The 18,775-nt window shown below is 35.4% G+C and overlaps 1 protein-coding gene across 2 annotated transcripts in view; it reads left to right on the forward strand.

Moving 5' to 3' along the window:
• Window positions 1–17,434, forward strand: part of LOC109824508 — a 21,073-nt gene extending 3,639 nt beyond the window's left edge. For both annotated transcript variants that reach the window (XM_020391125.1, XM_020391126.1), the window contains exon 4: window positions 16,864–17,434. In XM_020391125.1, coding sequence (XP_020246714.1) covers window positions 16,864–16,923 — 60 coding nt within the window. In that variant the 3' untranslated portion in view covers window positions 16,924–17,434. The remainder of the gene's footprint in view (window positions 1–16,863) is intronic.

Consider the following 18,775-nt stretch of genomic DNA (forward strand, 5'->3'; position numbering starts at 1 on the left):
GATGCCACTTTTAATTTTTGAGCCACTTTCCAGCCAAAACAAGTCCCAGTGAAAGTAAATGGAGAGTCAACCAAATACTGGAAATTAGTTTCACTTTCTGTTTTTTTTTCCTTTTTGACAATTGGCTGTTGATAAAAGTACTTGGAAAGTGTACGGTGTCATATCATTATTTTAATAATTTTCACTTTCTAATTTTTTGAGAAAACGGATGGAAAATGAATAGAGAGCAGGGAGATTCATTTTTATACTTCCGTTTTGCCATTTCACTTTTAGAGCTTGACATCTATTGTTCACCTTTGTGTGTCAGCCCAACAAGTCATGTATAAAGTGTATGACACGTCACGTTGACATGGCATCTAAAGTTTCTAACTTTTCTTTTTGTATCATCCAACAGGATTTGTAAATAGAAACTCTTCCCACAAATCTTTCTAATAGAAAGTCATGAGAAAGTTTCTTAAACTTTTATTGAGTTGCCTAACACCTAAGAGAAGAAATCAACCTTAATTATGAGTCCTGGAGAGAAATAACTATATTATTGTCTAAAGCAAAACTTGGTTTGGTCTAGAAGGTCTTTTATTCCACCTCTGCTAAGATGGATGGGGAAATGTAAAACAAAAGACCCGTTGGAAAATACATTATATAAAATAACATATGATTAGTTTTAGAAAATTTTCTAAAATATGAAAACATTCTTTCTTTCCTCTCATACGTTGAATTATTTTTGCAACTCTAGAAGAGTAGTTATTTTGGACCCAATATCAATTTTCATCCCTTAAGATATGTTTAACCATTTGAATAATATCTGTGTCTCTGTTCTCAGTTAGGAGATAATTAGAAGATGTCTACGCCAATAGCTTAAGCTTTGATTATGTCTAATTAACATCAACGCCTATGCTTATGATATCTCATTTCCCAATAGCACACTGTGTATACATTCATTTACTTTTGAATGATCGGATTAGTCTTCTTAGGAGATTTGAAAAAATTTAAAATAAAAGATTCATGCGGATAAACATAACAGCCTTGTCATTTCTTAATTGTAAACCTTAGCCACCTATTCATATCTATCATATTTGTTGATTTCTATCTCCAAAATTTAAGTAATTCTGGACATTTATTTAAAGATTAAATAATCAGTATACCAAGTTAGATGAAAGTTAAAAATTTATATGAAATATTTGAAATGAAAAACATAATGATTCTTATTATCTACCTATTTATAACTATCCATACCCAAATGAAAATGCACCGACACTTCACTAATTTATATGAAATATATGAAATATTTGAAATGAAAAACAAAATGATTCTTGTTATCTACCTATTGATAACTATTCCACGACCAAGTGACAATGCACCGACACTTCGCTGGACATTCCCTGAGACATATGCACACTTATTTAAACATTTTAATACATATTTTAGTTTAAAATGCTTGTCATAAACTTTTGCACGTATGTCCTACACTTCACTTATACTTCTTGAAGTTCGTTGGACACGGGTCACATTCATTTCAGCTCTATCCAACACAAAACTGCAGTATGATTTAAAGAGTCTTTTGGATGTCAGGTTAGAACTATGGTGATTTAAAGAGACTTTTGGATGTCACGTTAAAAATGAGCGGTTTTCTAATTTATAGTGTACATAATAAAAAGATCATAAAAACTTTATAAGATTTTTAATTCCCATACATTTGCAAAGGAAATACAGTATTGATCTCATGTACATTGTTACATACACATATAGTTGTGTTCATGTATCCGAGCTCTTATAACCAATGCCATATTTGTTATTGTAACTTAGGTGTAGGGGTGAGCAAATAGTCGATTCATTCGGTTTTCATCATTTTTGAGCAAATCAAACCGGACCGCATTATAAAGTGAACCGAACTGAACCGAGTTATTTCGGATTAGTTTGATCAGTTGTTTCAGATCCCACCACCTAGCAAAAGGAAAAGAAAACACAAGAATCAAAGAAAAAGATGTAAGAATGAAAGTAAGTAGAGATGGAAGAAGAAGAGAGATGAGTGAGATTTTAATTTGCTGCCTCGTATTTGATGAAAGGAGAGAGGCTTGACTTGGTTTTGAAATGTGAAAATAAGACAAAAATGAGTGTAGTCTTTCTCTTTCTCACATGAGACAGCTCGCATGCTTAGCTTTGATTTGGGAATAGTAACTATTCACATATACTTGTGGGCGCACTCAAAATACGTATCATTAAGCTTAAAGTAGTAGAGTGCATTTAAATTGGCCCATTATGAATCGCTAGTGATCGGGCGGGTGGACGCCGATGTTACAAAGTGTAACCCGACCAAACGAATTCACAAATAGTATCGCACCACACTGCCAAAATTTGGGCAGTTCGGGAGGTTTGTTCGGTTTGGACCAAACTTGTTCAACCCTACTTAGGTGATGGCGTTTTGTTGGTTTTTTAAAATGTAAGGGCATTTTGGGGATTCTAAAAATGTGACTCAAAGAACACCGAACCAAAAGGATAGCTTCTATTAAATGCAGTGCTACTACTTTGATGCACATGTTGTGTGCATTGCATAGAACATGAGGGAGTGTTGTAGTCTAATTGTCGTGGGAACATATAATTTGCTAATTTTATTTTTGTTGAAATTTTCAATTGGAAGGGCATTTTTGTTGATTGTTTCAATTGTGAGGGCCTTTCCGTTGATTTTCCAAGTGCAAGAGCGTTTTTGTTAATTTTTTCATCGTGAAGCATGTCCTTTGAGATTTAAGTGTCACTACATTTTCGTAAATCTAAAATCGTAACAAAAATGGGGGACTTTTCCTAAATAGCTAGTATTGATTGGATAAGAACCAAACTTTCTCCTAACCATACACTTCGATTTCCTAATAAATATAATTACAGAATGTTAAATGCCAAAACATGAAAGTTTTTGTAATGCTTTTTTACTTTTATCTATCCTATCTGTAAGGTTTTAAATATCGGTTATCGTGGATTTATCGAACAATCAAAATCCATATCGGATAGAGGAATATATCGGGGATAAGTAGTATTTATCGAAGTGACATTACCGGATGGTGATATACATAATATAATATTCTAAAATATAATCTAATTATACTTAATGAAATATAAACATACTAAAATGTAAATAATTATGCTTAGGATAATTATTTTCAATAGTAGAAACTTGGGTCGGGTTGGGTTTAAAGTGCACTTAATAGGTGCCCGTTGCCCGAAATCAAAACTCAAAGCAAAGGCCAATAAATTTCGATTTTTGTGCCAACAATATCGATCGATAACTCATTTTATCAAAACATCCAAAAACGATAACCAATTTAGAATTGAACTTATCATAGCGGAAGGCACGCAAAACCGATAAATTGTTGATAATATCGGTTTACTGGCCAATATTTAAAACATTGCCTATTTGTGAAAGAAACACTTGAAATATGCTAATATCCTGGTTGTCAATGCTGCCCAAAATGAAATTTTAGATTAGTTACTGTTAGATGAGATTAATTCATGGTTATTTTTGTATATTCCTCCTAATACAAGCTCTTTTTTGTGCACACATATTAGACTTAATATCAAGCTGTACTAACTTTCTAATTTTTATCTCCAATTTTTGGTAAACCTCTAATTTTTAGAGTAGAAATCATGCATTTTTGGAGCCAAATGTCACGAGATCAAGTTAGAACAAAGTACCATGATTTCTCTGCATTTAATCTTTTAGGAATTCTGATCCAAATTAAAGGCTAGAGAAGAGGACACTTCACTGGTAACATGGGATCAAGTTAGGATAAAGCACCGTTTATACTCTCCACTTAAGTCTTTTAGGGATTCTGTACCGGATCAAAGACTAGTGAAGAGGACACCTCACTTGTCCCATATCGTGTCCCATAAATTGGGTAAAATAATAGCTTTTCTATCATAGATAACCAGGGTCTAGTCTTTAACTTGTTACCTCGTGGTTTATTGGATAAAACACTTGTTAATATTCAATCGTATTATAAGGTACTAAGTTTCTCTTCGTTTTAGATAAATTATGCTATATTTGGATCTAGAAAATAATTATTTTCACCTTAGCTTCACTTAGATAAATAAAATTAAAAGTTTCTCGAAAGATATATACTTCTTAAGTATTCACACTCCTAGTTATTTAATATTTACAAAACCAATCGTATCCGAGTATTTAATTTATGCAGGTATTTTCTCTGTCCATACTACTTTGATAATGGATAATGATAACTTTGTAAATGTTGTTGCTTATTTAGTTACACAAATTAGTTACACAAATTGACAGGACTAAATAGTATTTGCATTCATTGGATTAGACCATCAATACTCTTAGGATTCTTGTTGGATATTGTATTAACGATCCCAGTCCACATCCATTATTTTAAAATAGTATATAGATACAAAATTTACTAGTTCCTGTGCGTTATTTGGTTGTGAATTAAATATGTTTTTCGTGTCAATGAATTAGTTTTATATTATGCTATGATATATTAATAATTGCTTGATGGGTTTTGTAGTCAATTCTTGATTGAATTGCTCTAAATTACAAGATTTATAACAAGATACAATTTGACTTATTGCCATATTCATCTAGACTACGCTGAGAATTTCCATATCTGTGTCGCACTGTGCCTTATATTTTTGTGTAACATAGCTATTAACAAGTATATTAATCTTTTATATGGCTACTTTTAAATTTTTTGCAATTTTGTGGAATATCTTCTTTTGTTAATGGTGGCCAGTCCAAACCTTAGTGAGAAGCATTCTTCATGGATATATTCTTGATTGAATTACACTAAATTTCAAGATTTATAATAAGATATAATCTGACTGATTGCCATATTCATCTAGTCTACTTTGGGAATTTCCATCTCTGTCGTACCGTGCCTTATATTTTCGTGTAACATAGCTATTAACAAGTATATTGATCTTTTGTATGGCTACTTTTAAATTTTTTGCAATTTTGTGGAATATCTTCTTTTGTTAAAGGTGGCCAGTCCAAACCTTAGTGAGAAGCATTCTTCATGCATTTAACTTGGTGTAAGTGTTGGATATGGACTAACTTCTTGTTTGGTACCACTATCCCAATCTTTGTGAATGGTCACTATATTAATGCATAGTATATATATGTCTTATATATATGTCTGTATTCAAGAGTGGCAGAGATAAAAGATTTGGGGTTTCAAAGTGTATCATTGGTAATGTCAACGGCTATTAGTAATCTTATTTAATTTGGAGATTGGTAAAATTTAAAATATATTTAGAAAATCTGTTTTAAATTTGTTTACCTGTTTACTCTTAAGGGTTTAGATGTGCAGTTGAGTTATACATAGCTTGCTGGATTCTCATTTGTTGTGTCATAATTTCTATAGTTTTCTAATTCTTTTTAACGTTTTCTAGCTCTGATTTTGACATTCAATAACGTCAATCAACATCATATAAATGAGAAATAGGTATAATAACTCTTCAATGCCAAAAGAGTCATGATTATTTTTACTTCCAAACCTAAGTTCTTTTAACAGTTTTGGTACCTGCCCTCTTTTTTAGCTCTCTTTCCGTGTTCTCTTCATGTGTCTCCCTCTATCCCTCAGTTTTTCTCTAGACTTCTTTGTCTCACTCTAACTTGTTCTCACTCTGTTCATTTTAACACTTTTAATACCATCCCCCGATTTGTAGCTCTCTTTTTCTAGGTTCTCTCTTCAAGTTTCTCTCTCTAACCCTTCGTTTTCTGTTCATTTTAACACTTTTAATACCGTCCCCCGATTTGTAGCTCTCTTTTTCTAGGTTCTCTCTTCAAGTGTCTCTCTAACCCTTCGTTTTCTCTTGAATCCTCTCTCTCTCTTTCTCTCTCTAACTTGCTCTCGCTCTGACTTTCCTTTTCTAGCATTCCTCTAGTTGTCTCGCTTACTACATTCTTTTCTCTCTTTAAAATCCTCTCCTATGTTATACCAACAGTCAAATAAATGAGATAGATTTTGAAAGAAATGATATTAGAGAAAAGATGAGTGTTAAAAAGAAAGAAAAGCTAAAGAGGGGAATCAATGCAAATGTTACAAAGAGAATGTTGAGGAGATGAAGCAAGTTAAAGAGAGGTGTTAAGTAGGGTTGAGCAAGAATCAGCTAAAACTATTCAAACCTAGTAAACTGCCCGATTTTTGGCGGTTCGGTGCAGCTTTGTAGCCTAAACTGTTCGGATGGGGTTGAAACAATTGTAACTGGTTATAGCCGAACTGATCAAGTAGTGTCCAAAATGCAAACACTCAATGATAATTTCACCCATCAATCCCACTCAGAGGGACCCACGTGTAGCTTCATTTCCCAATTGGACTCAAGGTATTGCTCAGTCAAGGCATAAAGAATAGGAATCACCTTATTTTATTTCCTTTGTCATCACTTTTAACTTGAAGCTACTAACCTATTCAATGAGACACTACAACACCCTCCCCTTTGCTTTCCTCATAAAAACCCTAGCTGCCATCATTTCAAAATTCATTCTACGTGTGGTGATTGGCGGCCGTCACCACATACTCGGCCATATTGTCTTAATGTGGCCAATGAACTCCTCAACGACCAGCGTGTTGTCATGGTCCGATATGAGAAGATTACACTCTTTAGCGGTCTCTCACACCAAAATCTTAGGTACATTGGATTTTTTAGGAAGATGATGAACAACAACCCTTCTCATAGCAAGCCGAAGTAACCGACCTAATTGAAACGAAATAATTCGGTTTGGTTTGCTTCGGTTAACTATTGAGTTTTGGTTCAGTTTGGTTTCATAAAAAAATTTCAAAATTGATGGAACTAATTGTTTGCTAACGCTAGTGTTGAGGAGGGGTGGGGTGGGGGGAAAAGGATTTCTGACGAAGGAAGGATAGAGAAAAATAGGTTGATAGGTAGAAATGATGTCAAAGAGAGGCAAGTTAGAGTGAAAGGATGATAGAGAAATTAGAAATATGAGGGGTAAAGTGAAACAACGACAAAGTTTTATTCCAACTTTTTAGGGTTTGACTTTTGTGGGGGAGTACCTTCTTACAGACCCTAAGTGTACATCTAAGAGGCTTGGTTTAGTCGGCATGTGTACATTGTACATTTGTACATGCATATAATGGAGAAAGGCTAAAATGTGCTAATGAAGTGGAGAATAAGAAATTGAGGCTGGAAAAATTATAACCTAACCTACTACTACCTAGTTTAGTAGATGGTTTTGGTCATAAAACTTTAAAAGAACATTAAATCCTCTTGCGTATAGTTGGAGTTAAGTTTTCTCTAGAGATTGTGTATTGGAATAACAATAACAATTCTTTATGGTTTTCTCTAGCTCTTTTCGATAGCCTTTTGCTTCTCTCATCTATTCACTTGTTTTGGGTTTTTAACATGGAAAGAGCACCTCATCATCCCCCATGTAGCATCCCAGCCTGATGAGTATTCATGCAGGACGGATGAATATTTAGTGTATTCATCTTTTCTCATATTTTAAGAGAACATATAAAGAGACCAATATAGAAAAAAGGTAAATTTTACAAAACATAAGAACTTTGGAGCGTTTCTCACGAAACGCCCCCAACAAAAAACATTGTTTTTCCCTCTAAACCATATGATTTTTCCTTACAAAACCCCCAAAATCAAGGAGAAGAGGAGCCACAGAAAAAAAAAGAATAGAATTGATGAACAATAAGATTCTTCAATTGTAAGAGACATTTTCTGAAGGGTTTCACAGGAGAAGTTAAAAGACTCGAGGGGTTATACGAGACACTTTGGAGTTTGGGGGTTTTATGGGAAAAGTTTTGGGGGGTGTAGTGGGAGAGCCAAGTTTTGTGGGAAATTCCCCCATAAATTTTCCCCTTTTTTGGGTTTTGTTGCTTGGGGGGGGGTGTGGGTGGGGTAAGGTCTTTGTGAACTGTACCTTAGGGGTGGAAACGAACCAAATAATTATCAAACAGTTTGGTTATTATTTGTCCAAATATTCAGTTACATTCGATTTAGTAATTTATTTAATAATAAACAATATTACTATTTGGTTCATAAACTAACAGAACTTACTTGAAGGTATATTTGATTCGAGTGATGATTAATTATTTGATTATATTTTACATTAATCATAATTTAACTTCTTACAAATATTTTTCACTCAAAATTTTATTATAAAATGCCCCATGTAAATACATAAGTCAATAACGTCTGCAGTTTTATTTTTTATTTTGTAGGAGACTATATTTTCCTTGCTTTATTGTATAAGAACCCCCCCTTTTAGTTAGCTTCTATATTGTTGGAGATATGATATGCTATTGTTTAGATGTATTGTACATTTTTGGTACTTAAAATATATATTAATTTGCTCTAATGTTTTTTGCACATTTTGGTATAAAATTATTTAAATTGGTTTTTTAAATTCCAAATAATTGATGAATATAAATCGAATATTTAATGAATAATGCTAAAGAAAAACACCACTTTCCGATAAATGAATTGCAAATAGTTACTGAACATTAATATACGTTAAGAAATCGAACCTGAGTAATTTAAGTGTTCAAATCAAATTCGAATATCCCAATCTAGACGAATTCGAATTTGAATACTACTGTATTCAACAAGCAAAATTGATCCGTGCAATGTTGAGGCGTTTGCGTGAGAATAAGCTAAAAAGAGGAATAAAGAAAAGTTTCATAATTGCGTTACAGTACTTAACCCAAGTTAACAAAATTAGAGATCAAATGTAGTAGAGAACTCTTCAAAGTATCAATAGGATTGTAAGAAATGAATGATAACAATTTAGAATTTATACTTACGAAGATTCATTTGAAAGTACATGGATGCTTAAAGCTAATTTTATTTATTAACTTAATTCATTTGATTATATATGACAAATGTGGAAACAAATTACCATGTGCATTTATTGGATCTAAACACGTTATTGGGATATATCTAATTAAGAGAAAACAATTAATAACTAAACGATTGAACTTTAACTTACCTTGTTTGGGATGAGGTCTCATTGGTGTTCCCTTTCCAAATGTGATTCCATATATCATAATTTTGAAATGTTCTGCCTTTGTAGCCTGGATATATCTCATAACAATTTAGAAATAATAAGCATCAAAGCAAACGAAATAATAAACATCAAAGCAAACTCACATCCATTGTATCAAATTTGCTTCCTTCCTCTTTAGAACTCCTCTCCTCTGCTATGTGGACATAATTTGGAAAAAAGAATCAAACTAAATTTTGGTCATAGAACTAATGGTAAATTACAGGGAAAATTCATAAATACATTTAATTTGGGAAGTATACATAGAAAGATAAAAAACAAACCATCTCAATGCTATCCAAAACGTCAACTAAATAAGTAATCCCTAAAATCAGCTTACCAAAATATTAACCCCTCCAAATTTTCAATAACCAACTTCACAAAATCCTAGAATGCCCCCACAATCCTTTATATGAAGCCGATGTCAATCCATATTACTCATCCCCTCTCCTCTAATCTCCTCCACCGCTCCTCAACATCGATCTAAGTTTATTAAATTTCCCTTATTTCTTTTATTTTTGATCCATAAATTTGTTTCCCTATTTTTTTAATCAAGGAGGTTTGGGGATGATGTGGAGTGGTGATGACCTAAGAATTTAAAATAGGATTTTTTATTTAAAATATTAGGAGGAGAAAAGAGAGGTTTCTAGATAACTATAGATTTATGCTTGTTGGAATTTTTTTAATTATGTTTGTTTTGGATGTGCATTGTAGATATAAACAATGCCTATCTACAGTTGATTGAAAATATCAGGGGAGAAGAGAGGTTTCTAGTGAACTATTGGCTTATTCTTCTAGTTGGAGTATTTTTAAAATATGTTTGGTTTGAAGATGCACATTAAGGTCACTGTATAATATACAGGATCAAAAAGATAGAGGTGAGAAAGGAGCAGCGCGGAGGTGAGGGATATGAGTTGGCTCTTCATTTTTTCTGGTTTTCTTATTTCCACAACCAAATAAAAATCGACTTGTAGAGAATAGAGAAAACCCTAATTATTTAATTGAGAATAACAAGAGAGATATATATAGCCATACAAATAGGGTTAAGGTTAACGGGTAACATCCCATTAACCCAATACCCAATATTTAACTTAACACCCCCCTCAAGCTGGAGCATAGATATCTACCATGCCCAGCTTGTCACATATAGTAGAGAATACCTTTGAAGAAGTAGCCTTGGTAAGAATATCAGCAAGTTGTTATGAGGACGGAGTGAATATGAGAGATACTATCTTCTTCTCCCAAGCATCTCTGACAAAATTGCAGTCAACTTTAATATGTTTTGTCCTTTCATAAAACACAAGATTCTGTGCAATATAAATGGTAGACTGGTTGTCATAATGCATTGGCATGGGTCCCGGCTGAACAAAACCAAGCTCTGTCATAAACTTTCTTAGCCACATCATTTCACAAGCAGTGTGAGCCATTGTTCTATATTCGGCCTCTATACTAGATCGTGATACTACATCTTGTTTCTTGCTTCTCCAAGTCACAAGATTACCTCCAACAAAAGTACAAAATCCTGAGGTTGACTTTCGGTTTCCCATGTCTCCTGCGTAGCTAGCATCAGAGAAAGTCAAAATATGAGTATGCCTATGCTTCTTATATAACAATCATTTGTCAGGGCAACTCTTGACATATGCCAAAATCTTCAGAGCTGTTGTCTAATGAACCTCTCTAGGTTTGTGCATAAACCTGCTCAATACACCTACTGCAAAAGTAATATCAGGTCTGATAACTGTCAAATATATTAGCTTCCCAATTAGTCTCCTATATCGTCCAGCATCATCTAGGAGAGAGGTATCATCACACCACAAATGAACATTAGCCTCCATTGGGGTGCTTGCAGGTTTGTATTCCAAGAGACCTGCTTCTTCTAGTAAATCTAGCACATACTTCCTTTGGGACAACAGGCCATGTTTTTGATATGCAACTTCAATCCCAAGAAAATACTTTGGCTTTCCCATGTCCTTAGTGATAAAATGACGGTTTAGATACTCCTTAGTCTCAGTTAAGGTAATAGAGTCACTCCCAGTCAGCAGAATATCATCAACATATACGGCTAAAATAACCAAACCAGTTGTGCGTCGAAGAAAGACAGAGTGATCAGACTGACAATGTTGGAAACCAACATTAGAAATAACCTTGCTGAACTTATCAAACCAAGCTCGAGGACTCTGCTTTAACCCATAGATGGCCTTTCTCAGCCTGCAGATAATATTCTCCCCCTGAGTAACATACCCAGGAGGTTGCTTCATATAAACCTCCTCGTCCAAATCACCATAAAAGAAAGCATTGTTCATATCTAGTTGGTGCATCGCCCAATCCATATTAACAGCCAGAGAGAAAAGAATTCTGATGGAGTTGAGACGAGCAACGGGAGAAAAGGTTTCAAAATAGTCGACGCCATATGTCTGGGTATAGCCTTTCGCAACCAGGCGAGTTTTATAACGGTCAACAGACCCATTGGGGTGATATTTTAGGGTATACATCCATCTGCAACCAACCACAATCGCTCTAGTAGGAAGAGAAACCAAGTCCCAAGTCCCTCTAGATAGTAGTGCATTTATTTCCTCATCCATGGCCTGCTTCCAAGCTGGTACTAACATAGCTTCCTCATATGACCTAGGTATAGATACAGTAGACAAGGACAAGACAAACTGACGAAAAGATGGGTTGAGAATGTCATAAGAGACAAAAAAAGATATAGGATATTTCGGGCAAGACCGTTTACCTTTTCGAAGAGCAATAGGGATATCCAAGTCAGAAGGAATAGATGTCTCAACATGAGATTGACCGACAGCTGGAGATGAAGGTTCCGCAGTAGCAGATTCAGGGGCATGTACTTTTGGACGGCGAGAGTATGTCAGTAGAGGCTTCGGTGCAGGAGCAACAGGAGCAGGTAATGGAATAGTAGTAGGAGCAGAAGAAGGTAGTGGTACCTGTGGACAGCCAATAGTAGTGGAACCAGACGAAAAATATGGGACATACTCAAAAAAGGTAATATCAGCAGACACAAAATATTTCCTGATAGACGGATGATAACATCTATATCCTTTTTGAGTACGAGAGTATCCAACAAAAACACATTTGATGGATCTAGATGACAACTTATCCAAACCAGAGAGCACAAAATTTTGAAACATCACTTTTCATATATTCCAAAGCATTATCAGTACGAAGAATACGAACAGAAGTAGAGAACTGAGTTTTTATTTCATTATAAAAGAGTTCAATAACGTGCGAGACCTCTGACCTCTCTTTTAACAGATAAAGCCACATCATGCGAGAGAAATCATCAACAAAGATAATAAAATATCGAAAACCTTGCACAGAGGGAACACGATAAGAACCCCAGACATCGGAATGAACCAACTCAAAAGCAAAACTACTACGTTTATCGACTCGACTCTGAAAAGTAGCACGATGGTGCTTATCCAGTTCACACGACTCATAACCTAAAGATAAAATAGATGGCTGAACAGAAACTACTGTTCTAAGTTTTTGTAGTGAAGGATGACCCAGACGCCAGTGTCACAATAAAGTGGAGTCAGACTGTGATGCAACAAGGCCAGCTTCTGACATACTGTCGTTCAAATAGTACATACCTCCTCTCTCATGCTCCGAACCAATCTTCATCCCAGTTGCTAGGTCCTGAAAAACACGATAAGATGGAAAGAATGTGATTTTACAATTATTTTGTTTTGTAAACTTGTTAATGGATAATAGGCTCACAGGAAATTTGGGAACATAAAACACATCAGTTAGTTTTAAAGAGGAAGTAACATGAACTACTCCATCACCACGAACTGGAGAAAGAGTACCATCAGCAATGCGGATAGAAGGAAACTTATCAGAAAGATGTAAAGATACAAAGTGATCCTTTATACCTGTCATATGAGATGAGGCTCCAGAATCTAGTACCCAGGGTTTGTAAAAAGCTATGTAAGCATCCGTATCTGAAGAGGATGTATGAGTAGCAGAATGAATATTCTGAGAGAGGTCTAGCTGGCGCAACCTCTCATAATCTGCCTGAGAAATCTGAACAGTAGGAGCAGTAACAGCTGGACCACCAGAAGTAGTAGCAGAAATAGATGAGTTAGTCGACTCTGTATCAGCTACCTGGGCCCACTGAGGACGACCAAACTTCTCCCAGCACTTCTCAGAAATATGATTGGTTCTCCCACAATGACCACACTGTCGTGAGCCCTTATCAGATTCACCTTGCCTCCCACCAAAGGAACCACGTCCTCCCCCTGAATCACGGCCACGACCACGACCACGACCGCGGCCTTTGCCTCGATTAGAGAACATGGCAGACTGATCCATCGTAGGTGGAGATGGTGTAGTAGTATCAGAAGTAATACCAGTAGAGACCTGCATGACTCTGGAGAATGTAGCAGTCAGTGAGGGAATTGTATCTCCACCCAATATCTGTCCTCTCACCTGGGACTATAAATTAGGATTCAACCCAGAAAGAAATTTGGATACTGCCAGATCACAACGATACCCTAATAGCGTTGCTGCATCAGCTACTGCAGGCTGATGCATCTCTAGTTCGTCTATCAGTCCCTTTAATTCACCAAAGAATTTCGGAACTGACTTATCTCTCTGTTTGAGCGCAAACAGTCGTTCATAAATTTCAAATACACGAGAAACATTCTTCTCGTTCCCGTACATAATCTTTAGGCTGTCCCACATCTCCTTCGCAGTGGTTAAAAACATAACGCTGCTACTGATCTGTGCTTCCATACTGTTGAGAAGCCAAGTCATAACACAATAATCAGATGAGAGCCATGAATTGTAGGTGGGATCTGAGGTTGGTGGTGGAGATGCAAGAAGATATGGTAGTTTGCTCTGAGCGCCAATGAAGATGCGGAAAGCTTGTGCCTAGAGCAGATAGTTTGCACCATTCAATTTAATAGTAGTTCCCAAGACTACCTTGGGCGCAGAGGTCTCACCAGCAACAATAGAAGGAGTAGTAGAGGAGGAGATGTCCGACATCAGAGTAGTAGTCATTTTTTATTTTTGAGGAACAATAGGAGACAAATAGTAGTCAAATAGGCAGATTAGTAGTAGAGATCAGTTTTCGAAACATAAACTAAGAGCAGATCAGGAGCAGGATTAGAGGCAGAGTGGTAGATAGTCATGCCCTCACGCTGCGTAGGCGAGATCACCTGAGGGAGAGAGCTCTGGCTTTTGTTTGCACAAAGGCTCAATTTCTATATTCTTGTTTCTCGAAGGAAACAAGAATAAAGTGAAATATCTCCACAACGTGAGATAGACACTCTTCCTCTCATCAGTTCTATGACTGAAATGTCGAGGCTTCCTCTCATCAGTTCTATGACTGAAATGTTGAGGGATACAATCGTCCTCTCATCAGTTCGAAGATTGAGATGTCGAGGGAATATGCAACACGATGTAGGGGGGCACTGTAGCGACGGTGGTACCGTAGCAGCGCGGCGGCGGTACTGTAGCAGCAGGCGGCAGCTAGGAGTTTTGAATGAAGATTTGTGACGGCTAGGGTTTCATGCTCTGATACCATGTAGAGAATAGAGAAAACCCTAATTGTTTAATTGAGAATAACAAAAGAGATATATATAGCCATACAAATAGGGTTAAGGTTAACGGGTAACATCCCATTAACCCAATACCCAATATTTAACTTAACACGACTGTAGAGAGAGCTAGTATTAACATTGGAAGGAAAAAATTAGCACCACAAGAGTTGGATCCTGGACCATGAGGCTCAAAATATAGTCTCTTACCAACTGATCTATGAAGTAATTAGGTGGCGATTGCGAAGAAAATTATTTAATTTATATCATATACTATAATTATAGTATACAGTATAATATAATATAAATAGTAATAGTAATAACAATAATATTATTTTGGGACTAAGAGTTATTTTAGAGCAGATAGGTTTAAATACGATGAGGTAAATCTTTAAAATTTGAAGGAACAAAACTCTTTATGTGAGAATTCGGGCTTAGAAATAAATAAGGTGAAATGTAAAATCTTTAGGGGAAAACCTTCAATATATACTATTATATTAAGCTAGTCGGCAGTCGCTATTCCTACAGTGCCTTGGAAGTTGGTACAGTGTAGTTCTTTTTCAGCTAAAAAGTTAAATTAGATTAAAGTTTGGACTAATGAGTAAAACTAATTTCTTTTTCATACCAAACTATTGGGTGCCAATGTGCTTAGGAACAGTGGTAGACCCATTAGTTTTAGTACAAAGATAAATTTGATTCCACCTCTAATTTACCCTTGAAAATACCAAGACCCCCTCTTCTTGTACTGGCCCTTGGCAAAGTATCATACTTTGATATCAGTACCTGTGATATATGCCCTACACTTTGGGTCCTCTTGATTTTATTTTTTTTTAATTTCTCACAATAGTTAAACCAATGTTACAGAAGGCGCTAGACGGACTAGACGTTTGAGCTAGCACCTAGACACCTAGACGTATGTCGAGGCGGCGCCTAGGTGTTTTGCTAAATTTTAAATTATTTAATTATAATAATTGATGAAAATATGTATTAAATTCATATAAATTCGCTAAAAAAAGATAGCAATTTTAGATCCACAATAAACCATGCATACTTAAATACTAAATAGCCAAAATAATAACTAACAAGACTAGAAAGTGCTAGGAGGCCTAGGTGTTGGATTTGACGCCTAAAGTCTAGAAGGTTATCCTTTTTATTTTTAATTACAATTGTTGATAGTGAATGTCAATGTTATCGAAATCTTAGGTGCCGAACTGATATCTAAGCGGATCTCTTTTTTTACTTAAGTGGTGGTCGAGGAGGTGTTGCTAAAGGTCGGAGAAGATAGCGGAGATGTTCATATTTGAATGTTAAAGGAGGCTACAACATAAAAAAATCACGATCAAGACCTAAAGTATGTAGTCCACGTAAGCAGACAATGGTCTATTAAACACTTTCAAAACCTAGATGGGCAGCCTAGGTACCTCCCAGACGCTAGTTGCTAGTTAGGCGACTTAGGTACTGCCTAGGCTTAAGCGTACGCCTAGACGGACTTGGCAGAGGTTTTTTAAAACAGTGAGTTAAACAGAACTATGGATTTCAAATGATATTTAGAGTGTTGCTGGGTTGTTTTTGCTTATGAAATAAGTTCTTTTGTAGGACTTGTCTTTCTTTTAGAATTTATTTTATATAGATAATAAGTTTGATAATTTTTAAATTTTAAATGCTTATAAGAAAATAATTATTTGAAACACATTTGTTAAACTTTGGTAAGAATAAATTGATAGCAAGTGTCGATAAGATCTGTGAGAGAACGGACAGAACAATTTTGTTGATAGATTATGCAGTAGAGCAAAATGAGAAAAAAGAAGTGTTGACATGGATGGGCTTTTGGTTCTGCTGTCGAGAGAACTATAAAGTTCGCTTCTCCCTATTGCAGTTTTCTTCTTCTTGTATATAACTTAAAAGTAGTATATTCTAATGGAGATAAACAGACGGGGGAGATGTATATATGGGGAACGAATTTTGGGAGGATTATCCGATGTAGAATAGGGAATACGGAGAGAAATGAAGGCTTATTATATGGTTATAGATTTGTAGTTACATGGGAGGACGAAATGAAAAAGCCGTGGAATTTGAAGATAAAGGTAAATTTGGTAAATCCCACTCTACATTTTAGTGCGTGACAAAATATTTCATGCTTTTATAAATGGGTTTTAACCAGATAGATTCATCAAGGGGACACATACAAATTAATCAAAATATAGATATGCAGAAGACACTTTCGCTTTTTTAAAAATCCGATTTACCATATAATTAGCTAACAAGAAATTGACATTCGTATTTCAGGTGCGCACGAAGAAAAGGCGTTCTCGTAGTGTCTCTTGGGGGTTAAATGAAAGCGCATAATCATGTAGATGTACCTGCCAGGCCGTAGGCCATCAGCTTGATGGTTGACTTGCTCCGATTCAAATTTCTTACGCTGTTGCAAATGTTCTTTAAGTGATGTATTCTCAGGAAACTTTGTATAGAGACTATTTTTTTTTGTTGCACCTGTTGTAAGTATTTCAGTTCTGTCACAAGCTGCAAAGTGTAGTGAATTTGTCAAAAAAAGTCTTCAGTATAGGCACACAGAGAAGTTAGGATTACAGATGGTGCTCAATAATGAAGAATGTTTGCGGTTCTTTTGGTGGATGATTATGTGTAATATCTGAAGCAAAAAGCATGATCTCCCATGTAGTTTCACTATTCAGTCGAGGAGTTGATGTACGTGTCACAAATGAATGTTGTATGTTGTTTTATATTGTTCCTATTTTTATTTTCTTTTCATTTATTGTTCAGTCTTTAACTTCTCTCTTGTAGCAAGTAAGATACGCAAACTCAAAACAACTGAAGTATTTCATGTTAGAGCTTGTTATGATGCTTTTCTCTGTACTAAGGTGTTAAGTCTAGGAGGCCGTGTTTTCTGTATTAGTTACCTCTATGACCATCAATCGCTGTCCATATTGTGTGTTTTGACAAAATCTCTTTCATGGCAAAATTCACGGGGGAGCTATGGTACTTTTATTGTGATGTATATTTTGCCTTTTGTTTCTGGACGTAGAGATTGGTGCTGTATGTGTAGTTAGCTTCCAGCTTTCTTCTTAGGTTTGCGAGTGCTATTTAAGTAACAGAGTCTCATGCTTGGTGCCAGTGCTTACAGCTGCTGCTTATGTAATTTCGTAACTTTGTTGTTTATCAAAGTCAACTGGATCTGACTTCATTTAGAATGCAGATTTCCAGAGAGGAACTTGCGGAGTTGTAAAGCATTTGTGTGATATGAAATTTGAGGTAGGGTTCTAACAGATTCAGAGAAATCTCTATTATTTGTACAGTAATTCTTATGTTTAGTGCCCTCTGAAAGAGGATTCAGATTACTGTATTTTAAGATATGACCTTCAAGCAAGCAGTCCAGAGTCACCTGTTCTTTATCAATGCTCTAAAGAAACAAACTAGCTCTTAAAGTCTCTTTAATCATTGCGTCAAAACTCCGAAGTTATGTTGAGAGTGGAGGGTTATCATTTTATATTCTAACATGTCCCTATAGGTTGAACGCTTTTTTTACTAGCCAAAACTTGCACTTATGCAATGGTGTTAGTTTTTAGAAAACCGTTTTAAATTCATGGCCAATGGGATTTGACCTTAGATACCATCTTAAAGTCCCTCTAACCGTTGTACTAAAAGTGCGAAGTTACGCTGCGAATTTGAGGTTTATTGTTTTATATTCTAACACTGCCTGTACTACGTGATGTAATTCAAAACTTGAAAACAATTGACAATTAATATAAGTTTCATCATTGTTGCTACTGTATTCTATATCATTTTCTCCAAGCTTTTTTGTATCAAAATGATTTCAGGTACAAAAGATGAGCCAGGATGAATTTGATATTTGGCCGAAGAATGAGACTCTAATTGAGATTTAAAAGAGAGATACTTTAATTCCAGAATAGGGGGATGCGCATGAGACAGAATGGTTAGATTTTCTAATCCAAAATAAATCCCTTAGTTTTGGAGTTATAAGTTCATTCTGTTAGAACTCTGTTCAGGGAGAACGTTATTCATGCAATATCTCTTGTTTGATCAATATAAAACTCTCATTAAGTACTAATGAGTTTGTGAGATGATATATTTTAGGAATAAATAGGTACGAAAAAGTTTCGGCTCAAAACGATGTGAAAATCAACACGAACAATCGATTTCAGCCGCTAACTATCGATGGTTA

Source organism: Asparagus officinalis, chromosome 9 (genome assembly GCF_001876935.1).
Source record: "Asparagus officinalis chromosome 9, Aspof.V1, whole genome shotgun sequence".
NCBI lineage: Eukaryota > Viridiplantae > Streptophyta > Magnoliopsida > Asparagales > Asparagaceae > Asparagus > Asparagus officinalis.